The 16,256-nt window shown below is 43.7% G+C and overlaps 2 protein-coding genes across 4 annotated transcripts in view; both read right to left on the reverse strand.

Moving 5' to 3' along the window:
* The window catches only part of INPP5K (inositol polyphosphate-5-phosphatase K), a 31,819-nt gene extending 22,906 nt beyond the window's left edge, over positions 1-8,913 (reverse strand). For 2 of the 3 annotated variants that reach the window (XM_077836421.1, XM_077836417.1), the window contains exons 1-4: positions 8,686-8,913; positions 7,986-8,063; positions 1,786-1,893; positions 488-596 (exon numbers count right to left, since the gene is read on the reverse strand). In XM_077836421.1, the coding sequence (XP_077692547.1) occupies positions 488-596; positions 1,786-1,893; positions 7,986-7,999 (231 nt within the window). In that variant the 5' untranslated portion in view covers positions 8,000-8,063; positions 8,686-8,913. The remainder of the gene's footprint in view (positions 1-487; positions 597-1,785; positions 1,894-7,985; positions 8,064-8,685) is intronic. The other variant, XM_077836418.1, reaches the window with a different exon arrangement.
* A 3,463-nt stretch (positions 8,914-12,376) lies between these two features.
* PITPNA (phosphatidylinositol transfer protein alpha) overlaps positions 12,377-16,256 on the reverse strand; it is a 42,535-nt gene continuing 38,655 nt past the window's right edge. Inside the window, exon 12 of the mRNA XM_077836330.1 lies at positions 12,377-15,316. The gene's annotated coding sequence lies outside the window, so the exon portion shown is untranslated. The remainder of the gene's footprint in view (positions 15,317-16,256) is intronic.

Genomic DNA, 16,256 nt, shown 5'->3' on the forward strand with positions numbered 1-16,256 from the left:
AAATTAAATCCATTCATGTACAGCAAAACCTGAGGTAAACTTCTTCATTACTCTGTTTCTTTAGAAATTTACTCTCTTTGGAACATGAACAATATTACTGGGGATGCTCATGTGCATGGGGTTCTATGAGTCTGACACTATGGTAATGGGAACCATATAAGTACCTAGAAATAGAAAATTTATTGTCAAAAAATGTAATTACTCCCAGCTATTCAAAACTAGCACTGAAACGCCACAGATCCAAATCTTATTGCTAAAACTAAGAGTGCCAACATTAGGGAAGAATACTTCAGAAAGTGGCTGTGCCAACAAGCCAGCAGGTTATAAGTCTAACGGAAAGACTTGCGTATAGAGATAACTATCAGCATCTGTACAAAAATACTCAGTATCAGTTGCCCAGGTATGCCCGTTACCCACAGTAATCAGACTTTGGAGAGAAAAAATAATGAATGAAGGGTGCTAACCATTTATAGAATTGAGAAGTTACCTTGATATAACCCAAAGGAGAGAATACGGTCATGAAGAAAATGCTCCACGGATCATCAAACGCCAAGTCAGAAAGGAAATTTAGGATCTTGGAGTTTACCTCCTGTAAACTGAATACAACAGGGTTACTCATATATCCTGGGCTCAATCTAATCCATACTTTTGACAGAGTCCTCATAAATTTTAGGAGCACAAACAGGTAAGATTAACATCATGACATCCTAATAGACTTTCCTAAAAGCAGTTATAACGTTTCTTATTCTTACCCATGCATGATACAATAGGCAGTGTAACCTATGTGTGGTGCTAACTTTTAAAACAGGAAAGTTACAGGGTCTTAACCAGGGCCCTGACCTATGCTCAATGTCAAAATTCATGACAAATGCAGGGTGACAGAAGGTGGAGTGACAAATGATACCATTACAAGGTGTTGCTGCAACTTAGCTGAAGGAAAGAGAAGGGGCTGGGTTGACTACAGGGTGATCTGACAGATCAGAACCCCACTGGCACTGCCATGGGGTGACTGAGGCAAAGACAGAAACCCTTTAGAATCATAGAATATTAGGGTTGGAAGAGACCTCAGGAGGTCACCTAGTCCAATTCCCTACTCAAAGCAGGACCAACACCAACTAAATCATCCCAGCCAAGGCTTTGTCAAGCCAGACCTTTAAAACCTCTAAGAAAGGAGATTCCACCACCTCCCTAGGTAACCCATTCCACTGCTTCACCACCCTCCTAGTGAAACAGTGTTTCCTAATATCCAACCTAGAACTCCACCATTGCAACTTGAGACCATTGCTTCTTGTTCTGTCATCTGTCACCACTGAACAGCCTAGCTCCATCCTCTTTGGAACCCCCCTTCAGGTAATTGAAGGCTGCTATCAAATCTCCCCCCTTTACTGACACAATAGGCAAGGAAGATTCTGCTCTAACACTTGGGTCCCCTTGGTACAACAACTGCCAGCAAGGTAAGAATTTTTAAAACTTGTAGATATTTGAGAATGTGAGCTTGTATCAAGGCACCTAAGGCCTGTAGTTCTGCTACATAAAAAGATGCAAGATGGGAGCTGGGAAAACAAGCAGACAGTTCATCACAATATGTTCCTAATTTCTATTCGAAGTCACTAGCCCCCAGCCTTTGGACTTCTGCATTTAGTGATACTATGATCCAATGCTTCACCTTTCACAACCGTCACAGTAATTATGGTGGTTCAGAAGAACTGGGTAGTTACTGAAAAACAAAATTTTGGCAGTAAATGTGCAGAAAACTGACCACGGCATCATTTATCGCATACCTACCCAATAACATACATATCCATACTCGGTCCCTGTGAACTGAGCTGAAGTAAGCCAGTGACATCAGGAGGAGGAGAAGCTGTGCCCACATTCCAGGTTACCAAGTGCAGTCTACATATAAAAAATAAGACAAAATTGAAGTCTAAACAGGTGAGCACAGGAGGATCCAATTTTCCACTACAAAACTCCCATATGTGAAAAAAACCCAAGATTTACAAATAATGACAAATTGAAAACTATCATAAAAGCTATTTACTAGCTACACAAAAATTTAACAACTCGCCAATCAGAGAATGAAACCTGAACTCTTGGCACTTGTCTTTCAGCTTTTTCCCCCAAATCAGGAAAGCCTCATCTAGCGTGCGAGACACTTCCTCATGAATCTCATCATCTGAGCTGATGTCCTCCACACAAGCCATGAGTTGTGCCACTCGTTGTCGGAGCTGTAAGCGACCACTGGACCCTGTACTGCTGAAACTTGCAGAGCGACTGCGGAAGGGGTGCAGGCTTTCTAAATCAAACAGGGAGAGGGATGACGAATCCTGAAGTGCATCTTCACTATTCAAGGACGCCATCTGGGCAAAAGAGCAGCAAAACTATACTCCAAAGTGCCAGCCACATTTACCCTTCAAATCCTGAGTACAGGAAAACCCTCAGTGGCACACTAACAGCGTTTTTCAGCTCAAGTTTTAACTCTTGTGAAATTCAGCATTATTCCTAGCAAAAACGTATAGGTGCTTCTGCAGTAAAGCAGAAAGAAATACAGCATTAAGATCAGTCACACCCTACTGCTTCTGACAAAAGCTGATGAGTCCTGCCCCACCTCACATACTAAACCATTTCTTCTTAACAGATTTAACTCTGTTAAGAGCTTGAGGTTTAAGAGAATTTATTGCTGATGTGATTTGAATCACATGTTTCTATCAGCTGTTAGAAGAAATGTAATCTCCAACTTCCAGGCATGTGCACTACTCAATTCTATCTGAGTGCAGCATAAAAAGCGACAAGGATCCTAGAGCGTCTTATGAGGGGTTCCAAAAACACAGACCTGCCACCTAACTTTTCAAACAGTATCTAATACTGTACAGTTTTCTAAGAAAGGATTATTCAGTATTATTATATTGCAGGTGGTCTTTAAAATACTAAGCTGCTAATTTCCACCTAGATTAGGTTCACAGACAGCATCCATTACCAAAGTATCTGAATAACTTACAATCTTTAATGTAATTATCCTCACAACATCTCTGCGATGTAAGGCAATACAGTAGAACCTCAGAGTTACGAAAACCTCAGGAATGAAGGTTGTTTATAACTCTGAAATGTTCATAACTTTGAACAAAATGTTATGGTTGTTCTTTCAAAGATTTACAACTGAACATTGACTCAATACAGCTTTGAAAGTTTACTATGCACAAGAAAAATGCTGCTTTCCCTTTATTTTATTTTTAAAAGGAATTTAGTACTGTATTGCATTTGCCTCTCTTTTTTCTCTGCTGCTGCCTGATTGCGTACTTCTGGTTCCAAATGAGGTGTGTGGTTGACTGGTCAGTGCGTAACTCTGGTGTTCAGAATTCTGTGATTCTACTATATTATTATTCCCATTTTGCAACTGGAGCACAGAAAGACTGAGATCACACAGGAAATCTTTGGAAAAAGCAGGGAATTGAACCTGCATCTCCTCGCTCTTAGGGTAGTGCCCTAACCACTGGAATATCTTTCCTCACAAGTTTCCCTTTGAAATGTTATACTGAAGTTAGCCAGAAGGTATAGTAGAATAATCTGATACTGCAGTAAGCGATGGGCCTTTCATATATACTACAGTCCACCCTCTACTATGGAAGAGATGGATTACCTGAGAAAACTCTCCAAATTAGCATTCAGAAGGAAAGCCAGATGGCGGTGAAGATACAAAGCCAAAAAACTATTGAATACGAAAGCTCAAGGGGAAAATATCAGCAAATACTGAGGAAAATTGAATTCCATGATGTCGCTAAACAAGAGAGGAAAAGGGCTGACAGCCTCAGGATCCACACCAAAAAAAATGAGAACGAGAGGTAAAACCAAATCAAACATTTTGAGGTTTAAGCATTCTCATGAGCTACAGCTGTAGGACAAACTTCAGAGTAGTGAACGTATAGCTATAGAAACAGAATGCGAACAGCATAGCACCACAGGCATTAGGCAATCCCAATGGACGGTGTATAATTCTCTAAACATGTTTAGCATTTGTAACTCTCTACCAATATTAACTGATCCTCAACGATCACAGTGAGTAGGTATGATAAGATCCTCACCTGACTGACATCACAAGTAAATTGTCTTGCAAAATAAGGAAGCTACTCAAGGTACTCTATTTTTCTATCATCTTATCATCATAGTGATCCAAGCACCTAGCGTGTCAGAACACTGTTCAAGCCAGGAGAACCCTATTCTAGACATTTGGATCACTGAGCAGGGTATTCCCCACAAATGAGCCCTTCCCAAGCATGCTTTCTGCATAATGCTGATTTACAATAAGTTCCAGAAGATTGGAAGAAAGCTAATGTTGTGCCAATATTTAAAAGGGGTAAATAGGAGGATCTTGGAAATATAGTGCTGTCAACTTGACATCAATCCCAGGCAAAAAAAAAAAAAAAAAAAAATGGAATGGATGATATGAGACTTCTTTAATTCTTTATTAACCAAGGGTAATATAATTAACGTCAATAAACATGGTTTATGGAAAATAGGTCTAGGCAAACAACTTGATATCATTTTTTGATTAGATTACAAGTTTGGTTGACAAAGGTAATAAAGTTGCTGTAATATATTTAGACTTCTGTAATGCATTTACTTGGGACTGCACAATATCTTAATAAACTAGAATGATACAAAATCAACATGGCACACATTACATTGATTAAAAATTAGATAACTGACAGATCTTAGAACGTAATTATAAAAGGGGAATCATCAAGCAGCTGATGTATTTCTAGTGTAGTCTTGGAGGGACTGGTCCTTGGCCCTAGTTAACATCTTTATCAATGACTTGGAAAAAGGCAAAATAATTTCTGACAATGTCTGCATATGATATGAAATAGTTATAATGAAGAGAATAGGTCACTGATACAGAGTGATCTGCATCACTTGGCAAGCTACATGAAGGCAAACAATGTACATTTTAATATTACCAAATGTAAGGTTATATATCTAGAATGTAGGCCATACTTGCAGGATGGGGGATCTCTATCCTGAGAAGCAGTGACTACGAAAAAGACTTGAGGGGTCCTAGTGGACAATCGGCTGAACACGAGCTTTCAGGGCAACACTGTAGCAAAAGGTTAATACAATTGCTGGATGTATAAACAGGAGACTACTGAGTTGGAGTAGGGAGGTTACATTACCTCTGTATTTGACACTGGTTCTGATGTCCACAAGGACGACAAAAAACTGAAGATGGTCCAGAGAAGAACCACAAGCATGATTAAAGGTTTGGAAAACATGCCTTATAGCAACAAATTCAAGGAGTTATAATATCTTAGTTTGTCGAAGAGAAGGAGGAGGAGTAACTTGATCACAGTCTATCAATACCTACAGTAGGAACAGAAATTTGATAATAGAGGGCTCTTCAATCTAGCAGACAAAGGTATAACAAGACTCAATACCTGAAAGATGAAGACAAATTCAGACTAGAATAAGGTGCAAACTTTTAACAGTGAGGGTAACTAATCATTGGAACAACTTATCAAGGGCTATGTTGGATTCTCCATCACTGGAAAGTTTTAAATCAAGATTGGATTCTTTTTCTAAAAGATCTGCTCTAATTCAAACACAGATGTTAGATTTGAAAGAGGAATTAATACAGGGAAGTTCTCTGGCCTGGGTTGTGCAGGAGGTCAGACTAGACCAGTGTTTTTTAGCTTGGGATCCACAGACTAGATTTTCAAAGGGAGCCACATCTCCATTTGAAATTTTTTAGGGATCTGCAAATGAAAAAAAGCTTGAAAACCATAGACGATCACAATGGTCCTTTCTAGCCTTAAAAAAAAATATAAAATAAAATAAAAAAAAAATCTATGAATCTATATGAACTTCCAATACCGAAGAGTGCTTCTTTGAAGAAACTGAGTTAGTAATATTTATTGCAATAGTGCCTTCCTCACAGCTGTAGACAAACACTGCAGTTTAGCAAAACTTTTCCACAACCTATGTTGCCTTATCTTCATTTGATTTATTTCCAGTAACTACAATTTCCTTTATTTCCCCTTAATATGTCTACAGAGATCAAATTGTGAGGGTTTTTTAAAAAACAATTATTTTACTTATATATTAATAAGGGATTTCCTCTAAGATCACAAGCAGTCATTGGTGCCCTAGCTTTTCTCCTGAAAAGACTGGGAAATGGAAATCGTACACTTCCTTAAAATGCCTCAGTTGCTTGGTTCAGAGGGAAGAGAACATATCTGAGAAACTTTACAGAGGGCTTAATATCTTAGTCAAGTCCCAATTTAAGTTTTACACCCATTTTCTGTATTTCTTTGTCTATTATTGCCAATTACCCATAGTGGTTTGTAAACAGAAGCTTTCTCCATTCACTGTCAAGTCCACAGTCCAGTGCTTGTGACATCACAATTTATCCCCCCAGAAGCCATTATGTTAAAAATACTGGCCTGTAGCAAAAATAAAGTCAGAGACTCATTTAAACTCTTTCCCTTTGTATCTGCCAGTGAAGGGAAGAATTTTGGTTTCTGGTATGTTGTTCTGTATCTAAACAAGTACAGCAGATTTCACTCTCTACATTAAAAATTAAGAAACGGGCCTTTTTTAAATTAGAAAAAAACCTGTTAAATAGTCAAACAATGTTCAGTTCTACTGTCTGAAATGACAAGTTCCAAAGTTTAAAAAGTAGAAAATCAGCTTTTCTTCTTTACTCCATGTGACTATGTAAAGTTGGTAATTAGTATAACTCCTTGCTAATGAGCTGGGACAATCATTACATGCTTCAGTAATTACAAGCCATTATATAAACTTTCAAGGGCTTTTATTTTATTTTTTTTAAAAAAAAGATCTAATCATGGATTTCAGCAGGTCATGAGATCTAATCTCTTCTCTAGGAACGGGAATAGCAGGTCCATATATTACTACAGTCATAAGGTTAATTATCACTGCTGACACAAACCACTAAGCTCCATTAGTAATATCCACTAATATTGTAGCTGCTGCATAAAACTAAGCAGTTTTCTGCAGTGAAACAGCAACTAGTATGAATGTGGGAGGTCTTCAGAACACAAACATACACCACCCCCTGAAGCCTGGAAGAGCCGGCTCAACAAAGTGCATGAAGACAGATGAAGATAATGGGTGAAAGAAAAGATGACCCCGTCACAGATCCACAGTTTTTAAACAGTCTCTTGGAGGAGCCCCTTTAGGGTGCCAGACCCCCAAGTGGTCCCACTCTTCCTTCAGGGTAGGCCACACAGGCTCACAACATCCTAGATTGAGCGACTAGGTTCCAGCATTCCTGCTTTACACTTTGAGCTCTGCTCAGCAAATCTAACCAAGATAGACTCCTGATAGAGACTTGTATACTCTTCTGAGACTAATTCAACCCAGCCAGTATTTGCAGTCACAACCCAAACAGAACACAGCATTCAGAGTCCTTAGGTTAGTACAAAGAAATAAAAGTTAAAGCACAGTCCATTCTGATCAAGTCACAATTCACCAGTCAAGCTGTAGTGAACTCCATTTTCAGGCTCTAGTTCTCTCTGACTTACTTCCTCAGGGTATGCCTAAACTTAAACCACAGCAGCTGGGCCACTGTAGCACTTCAATGTAGACACTACCGATGCCAACTAGAGAGGTTTCCAGTGGCGCAGGTAATCCATCTCCCAAGAGGTGATAGCTACGTCAACTACAGAATTCTCCCATTGATCGAGAACTGTCTACACTGGGGATTAGGTCGATCTGACTGCACTGCTCATGGGGATTTGTCACACCCCTGAGCAACATAGTTATCCCAACCTAATTTTGGACCTAATTTTGTACTGGCAACCAGCGGCTTAGACTACCCGGAGAGCAAACAATTCTTCCCCCCACCCTGCATTGAGAAGCAATGCAAAGTAGGGGGAAACTCAGGCACAAAGATACTTCACAAAAATAATACAAAAAAATTCCCACTTTGTCACAATCCCCAAATTCTGGAGCCCAATCCACAACTCACTTACCTGAGATTCTTCATGATCTCTAAATCAATTGGCTAGGCCGGGCCCCTGGGTTCAAGTCTCACCCACCCCAAAGATCTGCTGAGAAAGTAGGAGCTCTTGTCAGGAAATGGGTATGTCAACAGGATGAGTGCCAGGAACCAACAGCCCAGTGGGATCCCAGTGTGCCCTCTCACAAACAAAAAAGGGAATTGGGTCCCCTTCCTTATACATACATATACAAGAGAAGAGGTATCCCTGGGCCCCAACCCTCCCCCCCCCCCAACAGTATACCAGAGGGGGGCCCTGAGGCACTGCATCCCCCCAAATACCCAAATATATGTATTTATTTACTTGGGGGTGTCCCCGAGTAATACCTCCTTCCCCCCCCACACACAGAGGGTATCACTTCCCCCAAGGTATATATGCACCCAGGGGGACAGTTGTCCCCAGGCCACCTGCATGCATTGGAGATGGGGGGGGGTCATCCACAGGCCACACACCCCAAGTACTGGGGGGGGGGGAGGGGGAGAGAATGAGGATCATTCGCAGGCCCCCACACCAGACCCCTACATGCTCAGACAGGGGTGTTCCCTAGCCTCTCCACGCCCCCCCCCCAGCTCACACACCTAAGGGTTTACTTCCTAGTCCGCCCGCTGCTCCCGCCCCGCACCCTACGGGGGGGGGGGAGGGTTCCCAGCCCACTGCTCCCCCCTCCGCTCACCTCCTCCTCCCCCCGGGGGGGGAAGAGTCCCTAGCCCGCTGCTCCCCCGCACACACACGGGGGGTCCCGACGCCGTCGGCCCTTCTCGAGCGGCGGGGCCAAGTCCCTTGTGGGGGGCGCGCCCTGTGCCAAGGCCGGGCCTGTCCGGCCGCCTGATCCCCGGTAGCGGGGCGCAGCGAGAGCCGCCGGTCGGACGCTTTCAGGCCAGCTCGGCCTTTGACCCGCCGCACCGGTGGGCGGGGCTCGCGCCCTGGATCGCCTCAGGGCGGCGTCGCTCGTGGCAACGCGGCCTGCGATGGCCCTGCCCACCTCCCCACCCTGCGCCCATAGGCCCACGTGACGGCGGGGAGGCCGCCGTCTGCCAATGGGAAGGTAAGGGGCGGGCTTCCCTGAAGACAGGCGCGCGTGGGGTCCGTGCGGAGCGGGGGGAGTGAAGATCAGGTGACACAAACGGAGGTGGACGGGGGCGGGCAAAGCTTTTGGCCTGAGGCTCACAGCGGGTTTCCAAAATTGGAGAGCAGGCCGGTTAAGGGAGTGTGCCCCCCCCAAACAGCCAAGCGGGGACCTCGCCCCCATCCGACCGCCCTGCTTCTGGGCCCCTGAGAGCCCCCGGGCCCCTGCCCCATCCAACGCCTCTGGTCCCTGAAAGAACAGGAGGACCTCAGAGACTAACCAACTTACTTGAGCATAAGCTTTCGTGAGCTACAGCTCACTTCATCAGATGCTTCGTCTGTAGGTCGCTGAAAGCTTATGCTCAAATACATTGGTTAGTCTCTAAGGTGCCACAAGTACTCCATTTCTTTTTACACCACACAACAGAACCACTAACCCAGGAACCTATCCTTGCAACAAAGCCCGTTGCCAACTGTGTCCACATATCTATTCAGGGGACACCATCACAGGGCCTAATAACGTCAGCCACACTATCAGAGGCTCCTTCACCTGCACATCCACCAATGTGATATATGCCATCATGTGCCAGCAATGCCCCTCTGCCATTTATATTGGTCAAACTGGACAGTCTCTACGTAAAAGAATAAATGGACATAAATCAGACATCAAGAATTATAACATTCAAAAACCAGTCGGAGAACACTTCAATCTCTCTGGTCACTCGATTACAGACCTAAAAGTGGCAATACTTGAACAAAAAAAACTTCAAAAACAGACTCCAAGGAGAGATTGCTGAATTGGAATTAATTTGCAAACTGGATTCAATTAACTTAGGCTTGAATAAAGACTGGGAGTGGATGGGTCATTACACTAAGTAAACTATTTCCCCATGTTTATCCCCCACCCCCACTGTTCCTCAGACATTCTTGTCAACTGCTGGAAATTATCAAAAAGGTCGCCCCCCCACCCCCCGCTCTCCTGCTGGTAATAGCTCACCTTAAGTGATCACTCTTGTTACAGTGTGTATGGTAACTACCACTGTTTCATGTTCTCTATGTATATAAATCTCCCCACTGTATTTTCCACTGCATGCATCCAATGAAGTGAGCTGTAGCTCACGAAAGCTCATGCTCAAATAAATGGGTTAGTCTCTAAGGTGCCACAAGTACTCCTTTTCTTTTTGCAAATACAGACTAACACAGCTGCTAGTCTGAAATCTGTTCCCTGAGGGACCCCCCCGTCCCTTGACTGCCCCCTGCTGCCCCATCCAAACCCCCGCTGCTTCCCGACTGCCCCCCCAACCCCCCTCTTCCCTGCTCTGACTGCCCCAACCCCTGTCCACAGCCCCGACCCAACCACACCCCTGAACTCCCCTGCCCCCTTCCCACGCTGCCTGGAGCACTGGTGGCTGGCGGCACTACAGCTGCTGCGGCTCTGCAACTGCACTGCCCGACCGCCCAGAGCATCGTGCTGAGCCTGCGGGGGATGGCCTCCCGGCCAGGAGCTCATGGGCCAGGCAGGAGTGTCCTGGGGCCGGATGTGGCCCACAGGCCGTAGTTTGCTATCTGGTCACCCTATGCCAGAGGTGGGCAAATAGGAAAAAATCAGGAGAGAGTGTGGGGGGTAATAGGCGCCTATATAAGAAAAATCTCCAAATATCAGGACTGTACCTATAAAATTGGGACATCTGGTCACCCTACGTGTGCATGACGGGGGGAGTAGCTTGCAGAACTCTCTGCCACTTGACAGCAAGGATTGCAAGTCTCTCCACCCCCACTATGGCCAGTGGATATTGGCACAAGGGTCCAGGGTAGGATGACCAGACAGCAAGTGTAAAAAGTCAGAACAGAGTGTGGGGAGATAATAAGTGCTATATAAGAAAAAGCCCCCAAAATCAGGCTGCCCTATAAAATCAGGACATTTGGTCACCCTAGTCCAGGGGCTCAAGCTGCCCCCTTCCTCTGCCACAACTAGTAACAGCCCCTATCCACAGAGGACTGGGGGCTAGATGGGCCGCTGGTCTCAGGGAGTCCAGATAGCCCCCACAGTCCAAGCCACACTGAGGAGAATGGAACAAGCCTACAGTGACAGAGGGCAGAAGTGGTGTAGGAAGACCACTGTGGTATTTTTCTACATTACAAACTCTGCTTGTTAGTCCTCCTGAAAAACACAGATTCTGTCAGCACAGCACAGTGCGGGAGCCATAAGCAAACTAGAGTGGAAGGGCTTTAGTCCCCACCAAGAGCCTCCACCCCAGCTGGGAATCATGGCTTGGCAACATATTTCTCCATTTAAAATAGACAGGAAGAGCTTGCACTGCCCTCAGGGCTGGCTCCAGGCACCAGTGAACCAAGCAGGTGCCTGGGGCAGCAAATGTAAAGGCGCAGCAGGACATCGGACTCTGGGGCGGCAATCCACTCTTGGCGGGAATTCGGCGGCGGGGACGCAACTCTTCTTCGGTCGCTGGCAGCAATTCGGCGGCCACATCATCACTCCGCTTCTCTGTTCGGTGGGCAGAATTCTGCCTCCCCATTCGACAGCAAGTTGTTGGTTTTTTTGCCGCTTGGGACTGCAAAAAACGCTGGAGCCAGCCCTGACTGCCCTCCTTTTTTCGGAAAAAAATTCCTTGAGTAACACATCTTTAAACCCCAGACAGGACACCCCACCACAAACCTGTCTCCCTTTTCCAAAGACCCCAGCTCTGGTCTGAGAATAGAGCTGCCACATGTGCAGGGGTAGGGCTAGAACACCCAGAATATTCACAGAAAGGAAGAGTGGCCCAGGCCCAACCCACAGCAAGAAAACTGGCTTGTGAAAAACAACATGAATAACCCCCAAGTAACATATGGTCACTCTAGAACTGACAGAACCCCTACTTTAATTTTCATGCTGCCCTTACTCCATCTCAAATATCCACTACACCAAGATTAATATTAAAGACCAGCAAGATGTTCACATAATGGACTTAAGTAATCATATAATAGTTTTACCTACGTCTTCTCTCTCCACTTATTTGCTGCATTACAGCTAATATTAGATTGTAAATACAGGTAACATGGTCAGATTCTTATCTTACATCAGTTTTACAAACAGAATAATTCCACTGGCTTCAGTGGAGTTACTCCTGATTTACATTAGTGTGAGATCAGAATCAGGCCTTGTTTGTTCTGTAAGGAATCCAGAAAACTGTAGGTCCTCTACACATAATTCTATAATCACTAAAAGATTTTACACGATCGCATATGTATGTGGAATACTAGACACACAAGGTATAAAACAGACAACAGACTCCAAAAAGCTCTGTCTAAGATTTTATTAGATTTGTTTCCAATATGCCTGTATTGGAAGATTAGGAGACAAAAGGCACAAACTCACATTAAAGAAACAACAAGATAATCTAATAAATTCTACAAAGTGTATGTTGTAAAAGAAATAGCACTATGAACCAATCAAAACTTGTCAGGGAGTCCCAGCAGGGGCTATAGGAGGATAAACCCAGAAAGGTGCAAGTGTGCTGGGAGTACAGAGTGTCACTATGGCCTCCTCCATCAGGTAAACTCCAGTTAAAACATCCCAGCCCATAGGCCTCTCCACCAAGGCACCTGCTTCCGATCAAAACTGCAGTGTTTAAAATCCAACCAGGGCACCCGGATTGGATCTGAAGAGAATGTGACAGCACAAGGATCCCCCTGGAACAAACAAACATCTGATCATTAACCCCTCCAGAAGCCAGCAGGTTTTGGGTTCTTGCCAAAGCCAAATGCAAGAGATATACAGCACACTAACACAATCAGTGAAGATTGTTACATTTCGCCATGCTCTTACTAGTGGGAACCAAGGATCAAGACTGCCCTTGAGAGAGGTCTCTACAGGATCTCTCTATCCCAACTTTGAGGAAAACTTTCACTCTGGATAAACATGAATTTTTTTTTAAATCATGTATTTAGCTTGCAGTTTCCTGCATTTTTTCCTGGTAATTACTGCTAATCAGGAAAGCTTTGTGTTCAAATACGAGCTTTCACCCTCATACACAATCTGTTTCTGATCCCGTCTTTAGAATCTGTTTCCATGGAGTTGAAATGTCAGCTAGAAAACCTCTTGGATAAAAACACAAGTATCTAAGAACAATCATGTTATATATACACTCAAGTTTTCCCCAAGTTAAGAATCCCTCCTTAAACTCTGCTACTGACAAGATGTTAACAAATCAATGTGTTAATTCTCAATTAAAATATTCTAGATTGATGGAAGTCTAGTAAGGGGCTTACACTCCTGGACTCTGCTTCTCAAACCCCTAGAGAAATAGTGCCACAAAAACAACTTTCCTGGTCCCAAATAGTCTTGAAGATTAAGGTTTAATATCTTAGACTATTATTTAATAATGAGCTGGTTTTACTTCTACCTCATGAGTATGCTAAAATCCACATCCCAAAAACCCTCTGAGGTCACTGAGAAGGATCAGCCAGAGTTATCAGTACAATTCAGAGCTTATTGCACTTAGACATCTGTAAGGCAAAAGAACAGATTTACCAAAAAAAAAAGGGGGGGGGTGGTGGGGGGAGAGAATAAACTGCCTCTTGACTGAAAACCAGCCTCTTCCTCCAGAGCAAGCCCTGTGCATCTTTCCCCTGCACCGAAAACAATTCATCCCTGCACTTTCATTCAGCATGGCATGGGATTGATTCAGAAACTATTAGCTGATGGAGGTTTGTAAGAGGCGGAGTACAAACCGGGCATGAGTACAAACTGCATGAAGCATAACTCAAAAAAACGAACCACCCCCCCCCCCAAAAAAAAAAACCAAAAAAAAACAGTGTAGAGGTGGAAATGGTAACATCACAGCTGCCTTTGGCATTTACATTTCACTTCACTTCACCCCAATACAGATAAAGGGAATGAAGTTTGATTACACAGCTGCTGGCGGAAGCAAGCCAAACACTGGCCTCTACCAATCAGCCAGGAAAGCCCTTGTTTCTCCTAGTCATGTTTCCTCAAGTATTTAATAAAGTAGTGTTTGTTTGATTCGTCCAGCTTATCTGATTGTCTAAAGCTGAGATACCACCATAAGGACACAGACTAAGAATGAGTCCTAGAGCTGTTTTCTGATACTCAGCAACATCCTTTGCAACCCTAGGAAATTGCAGTTGTCTTGTGCAGAGATTGCTTGGTCTTACATTTTGCCTTTTTACAGCATAGAAAGGCAAACTAAGTTCTAGCAATTTCGTAATGGGGAGTATGCAGAGAAGTATTATTGCTGAACAGCAGCACAGATCCAGGCATCTGAGCGTGATTAGATATGGAGATTATTTATGCCTATCAGCATCACAAAATTCTGCTTGTCCTGGGACACTCATTTTCTTTTGATGGGCAAACAAAATAGCGTTAGTTTTACAAATATGAGCAATCATAATAAAGGGCTGTCCAGTAGATTGTGAGATTCATCAGGTAAGTTATCATAACAATTTTAAAAGGCTGATTTATACACACAACTATAGAACACCAACATAGTTCCAAGGGCCAAAGGAAAGACGCATATCTAGACAAAAGATGCATTCAAGGTCTCAGCATTCGCACACAAAAGGATACCTGCTGTTCAGTCCCTTTAAGTTGTGTGTGTTTAGACAGACCAAGTAATGCTGTTGCAGTAGCCACGTATGATGGTATCTTAACAGCAGACTTGACCGTGGCAACACAGGAGTGTATTGGAGCCTGTATGTCAGTAATATCATTACCTTGGGAGCAAAAGTCAGAGCCTAGAATTCTGTGGAATAGTTTTGCACTCAAATAAATACTGACAATTCCCCTCTCCATAAATGGACACTCAAAGAATGGTGAAGGGCTTAGACAGGACAAAGGCAGCAGTTTATCCCAGTTTTGAAAACAAAATAAATCTAAAATCACCACATCACAAGACTAATTCAGCTAAAAATGCCACTTGGAAATCAAACAGGGACACATGGAAATTGGTCTGAACACAATGAAAAAAGGAGGGAGGAGTCATAAATACAGCAATCTATAAGTCACACGTCTCCAAGGAGCTGCCTCCTTCACATACGTGCTAACATTGGAGTGCTTAGTACCAGACTGTCTATCTCCTCACAATATTAAAGGGCATCTAGAATTAGCTATGGGAGATTTAAAATCGCCTGCCGATTGGATATAGAAAGGCTTGATCCAGAGATGGTCCATTGGTCAAGAGGGTGGAGTCTCTGGGCCTTCCTGCTGACTGTCTTGCAAACTAGGAGAAAGAGACAACAGGAAAACATTTTAAAACCATTTCTGAAATTAAATGTGCCAGTAAAGGTGCAATATTGACAACCCGGAAGGAAAAGTCCTTCATTTAGCCACAGACTGAACCCAGCATAAGCAGTAGCAGGACAGACTACTCCATTCTGTCCCATCAACAAGCCTGACCTAACCTAGCACAGAGTTCAATCCAGAGTCTATCTGCAAATACAGCCAAAGAGGACAATTTATAATATAGTTATCCAGCATGTTCCATCCCAAAAGACCTGTGGGACAAGGCCACTAACTCATTTCCAGATGGGATGCAGTAGGTATGGAAGAGGGAGAAGCAGAGTATGGGGTTAGGTAATGGACAGGAACTGAATTCAACTAGCAACTCAAGCGGGGGCTAATGGAAGGGAAGAGGGAGATGGAAGTTGGAGCTGCCACCAGAAGCCCGGAGACTGAGCCTGCAACTCCCAGATCAGCCAACAGGTAGTATGGCAAGGAAACAGGAGAACATTCAAGGCAGTGACAGCAGAAGAAGGAATGCAGGGCCACCAGGGCTCGGTGCCACACCCCACCATTGGTAACCCTTCGAAACGTAGCTAAAATGGGGGAGCCACACTACACCAGAAATTCCTCTGAGAATGGAAACCTTTCCTTCCTTCCCCTCACTAACCCCCATCTTAGAAAGAGTGTACAAAACAAAAACTTACCCAAAAACTTTATTAAAGCAAACAAAGAAAAAATTGTGGAATTAATATGATGCAAGAACATCTCTTCACTTTGCTTTTACATTCTTATCCCTTTCCCTGAACCTGGGTCTGTCTTGTCTATTTTGATTGTTTGCTCATCAAGGCACAGACCATTTTCTACTCTACATGTGTACAATACCCATCACGATATTGGGCAAAGGGAGGTGGACGATTTTGAGGAGCGGTTTATCAAGG

The sequence above is a fragment of the Eretmochelys imbricata genome, chromosome 17 (assembly GCF_965152235.1).
Source record: "Eretmochelys imbricata isolate rEreImb1 chromosome 17, rEreImb1.hap1, whole genome shotgun sequence".
Lineage (NCBI taxonomy): Eukaryota > Metazoa > Chordata > Testudines > Cheloniidae > Eretmochelys > Eretmochelys imbricata.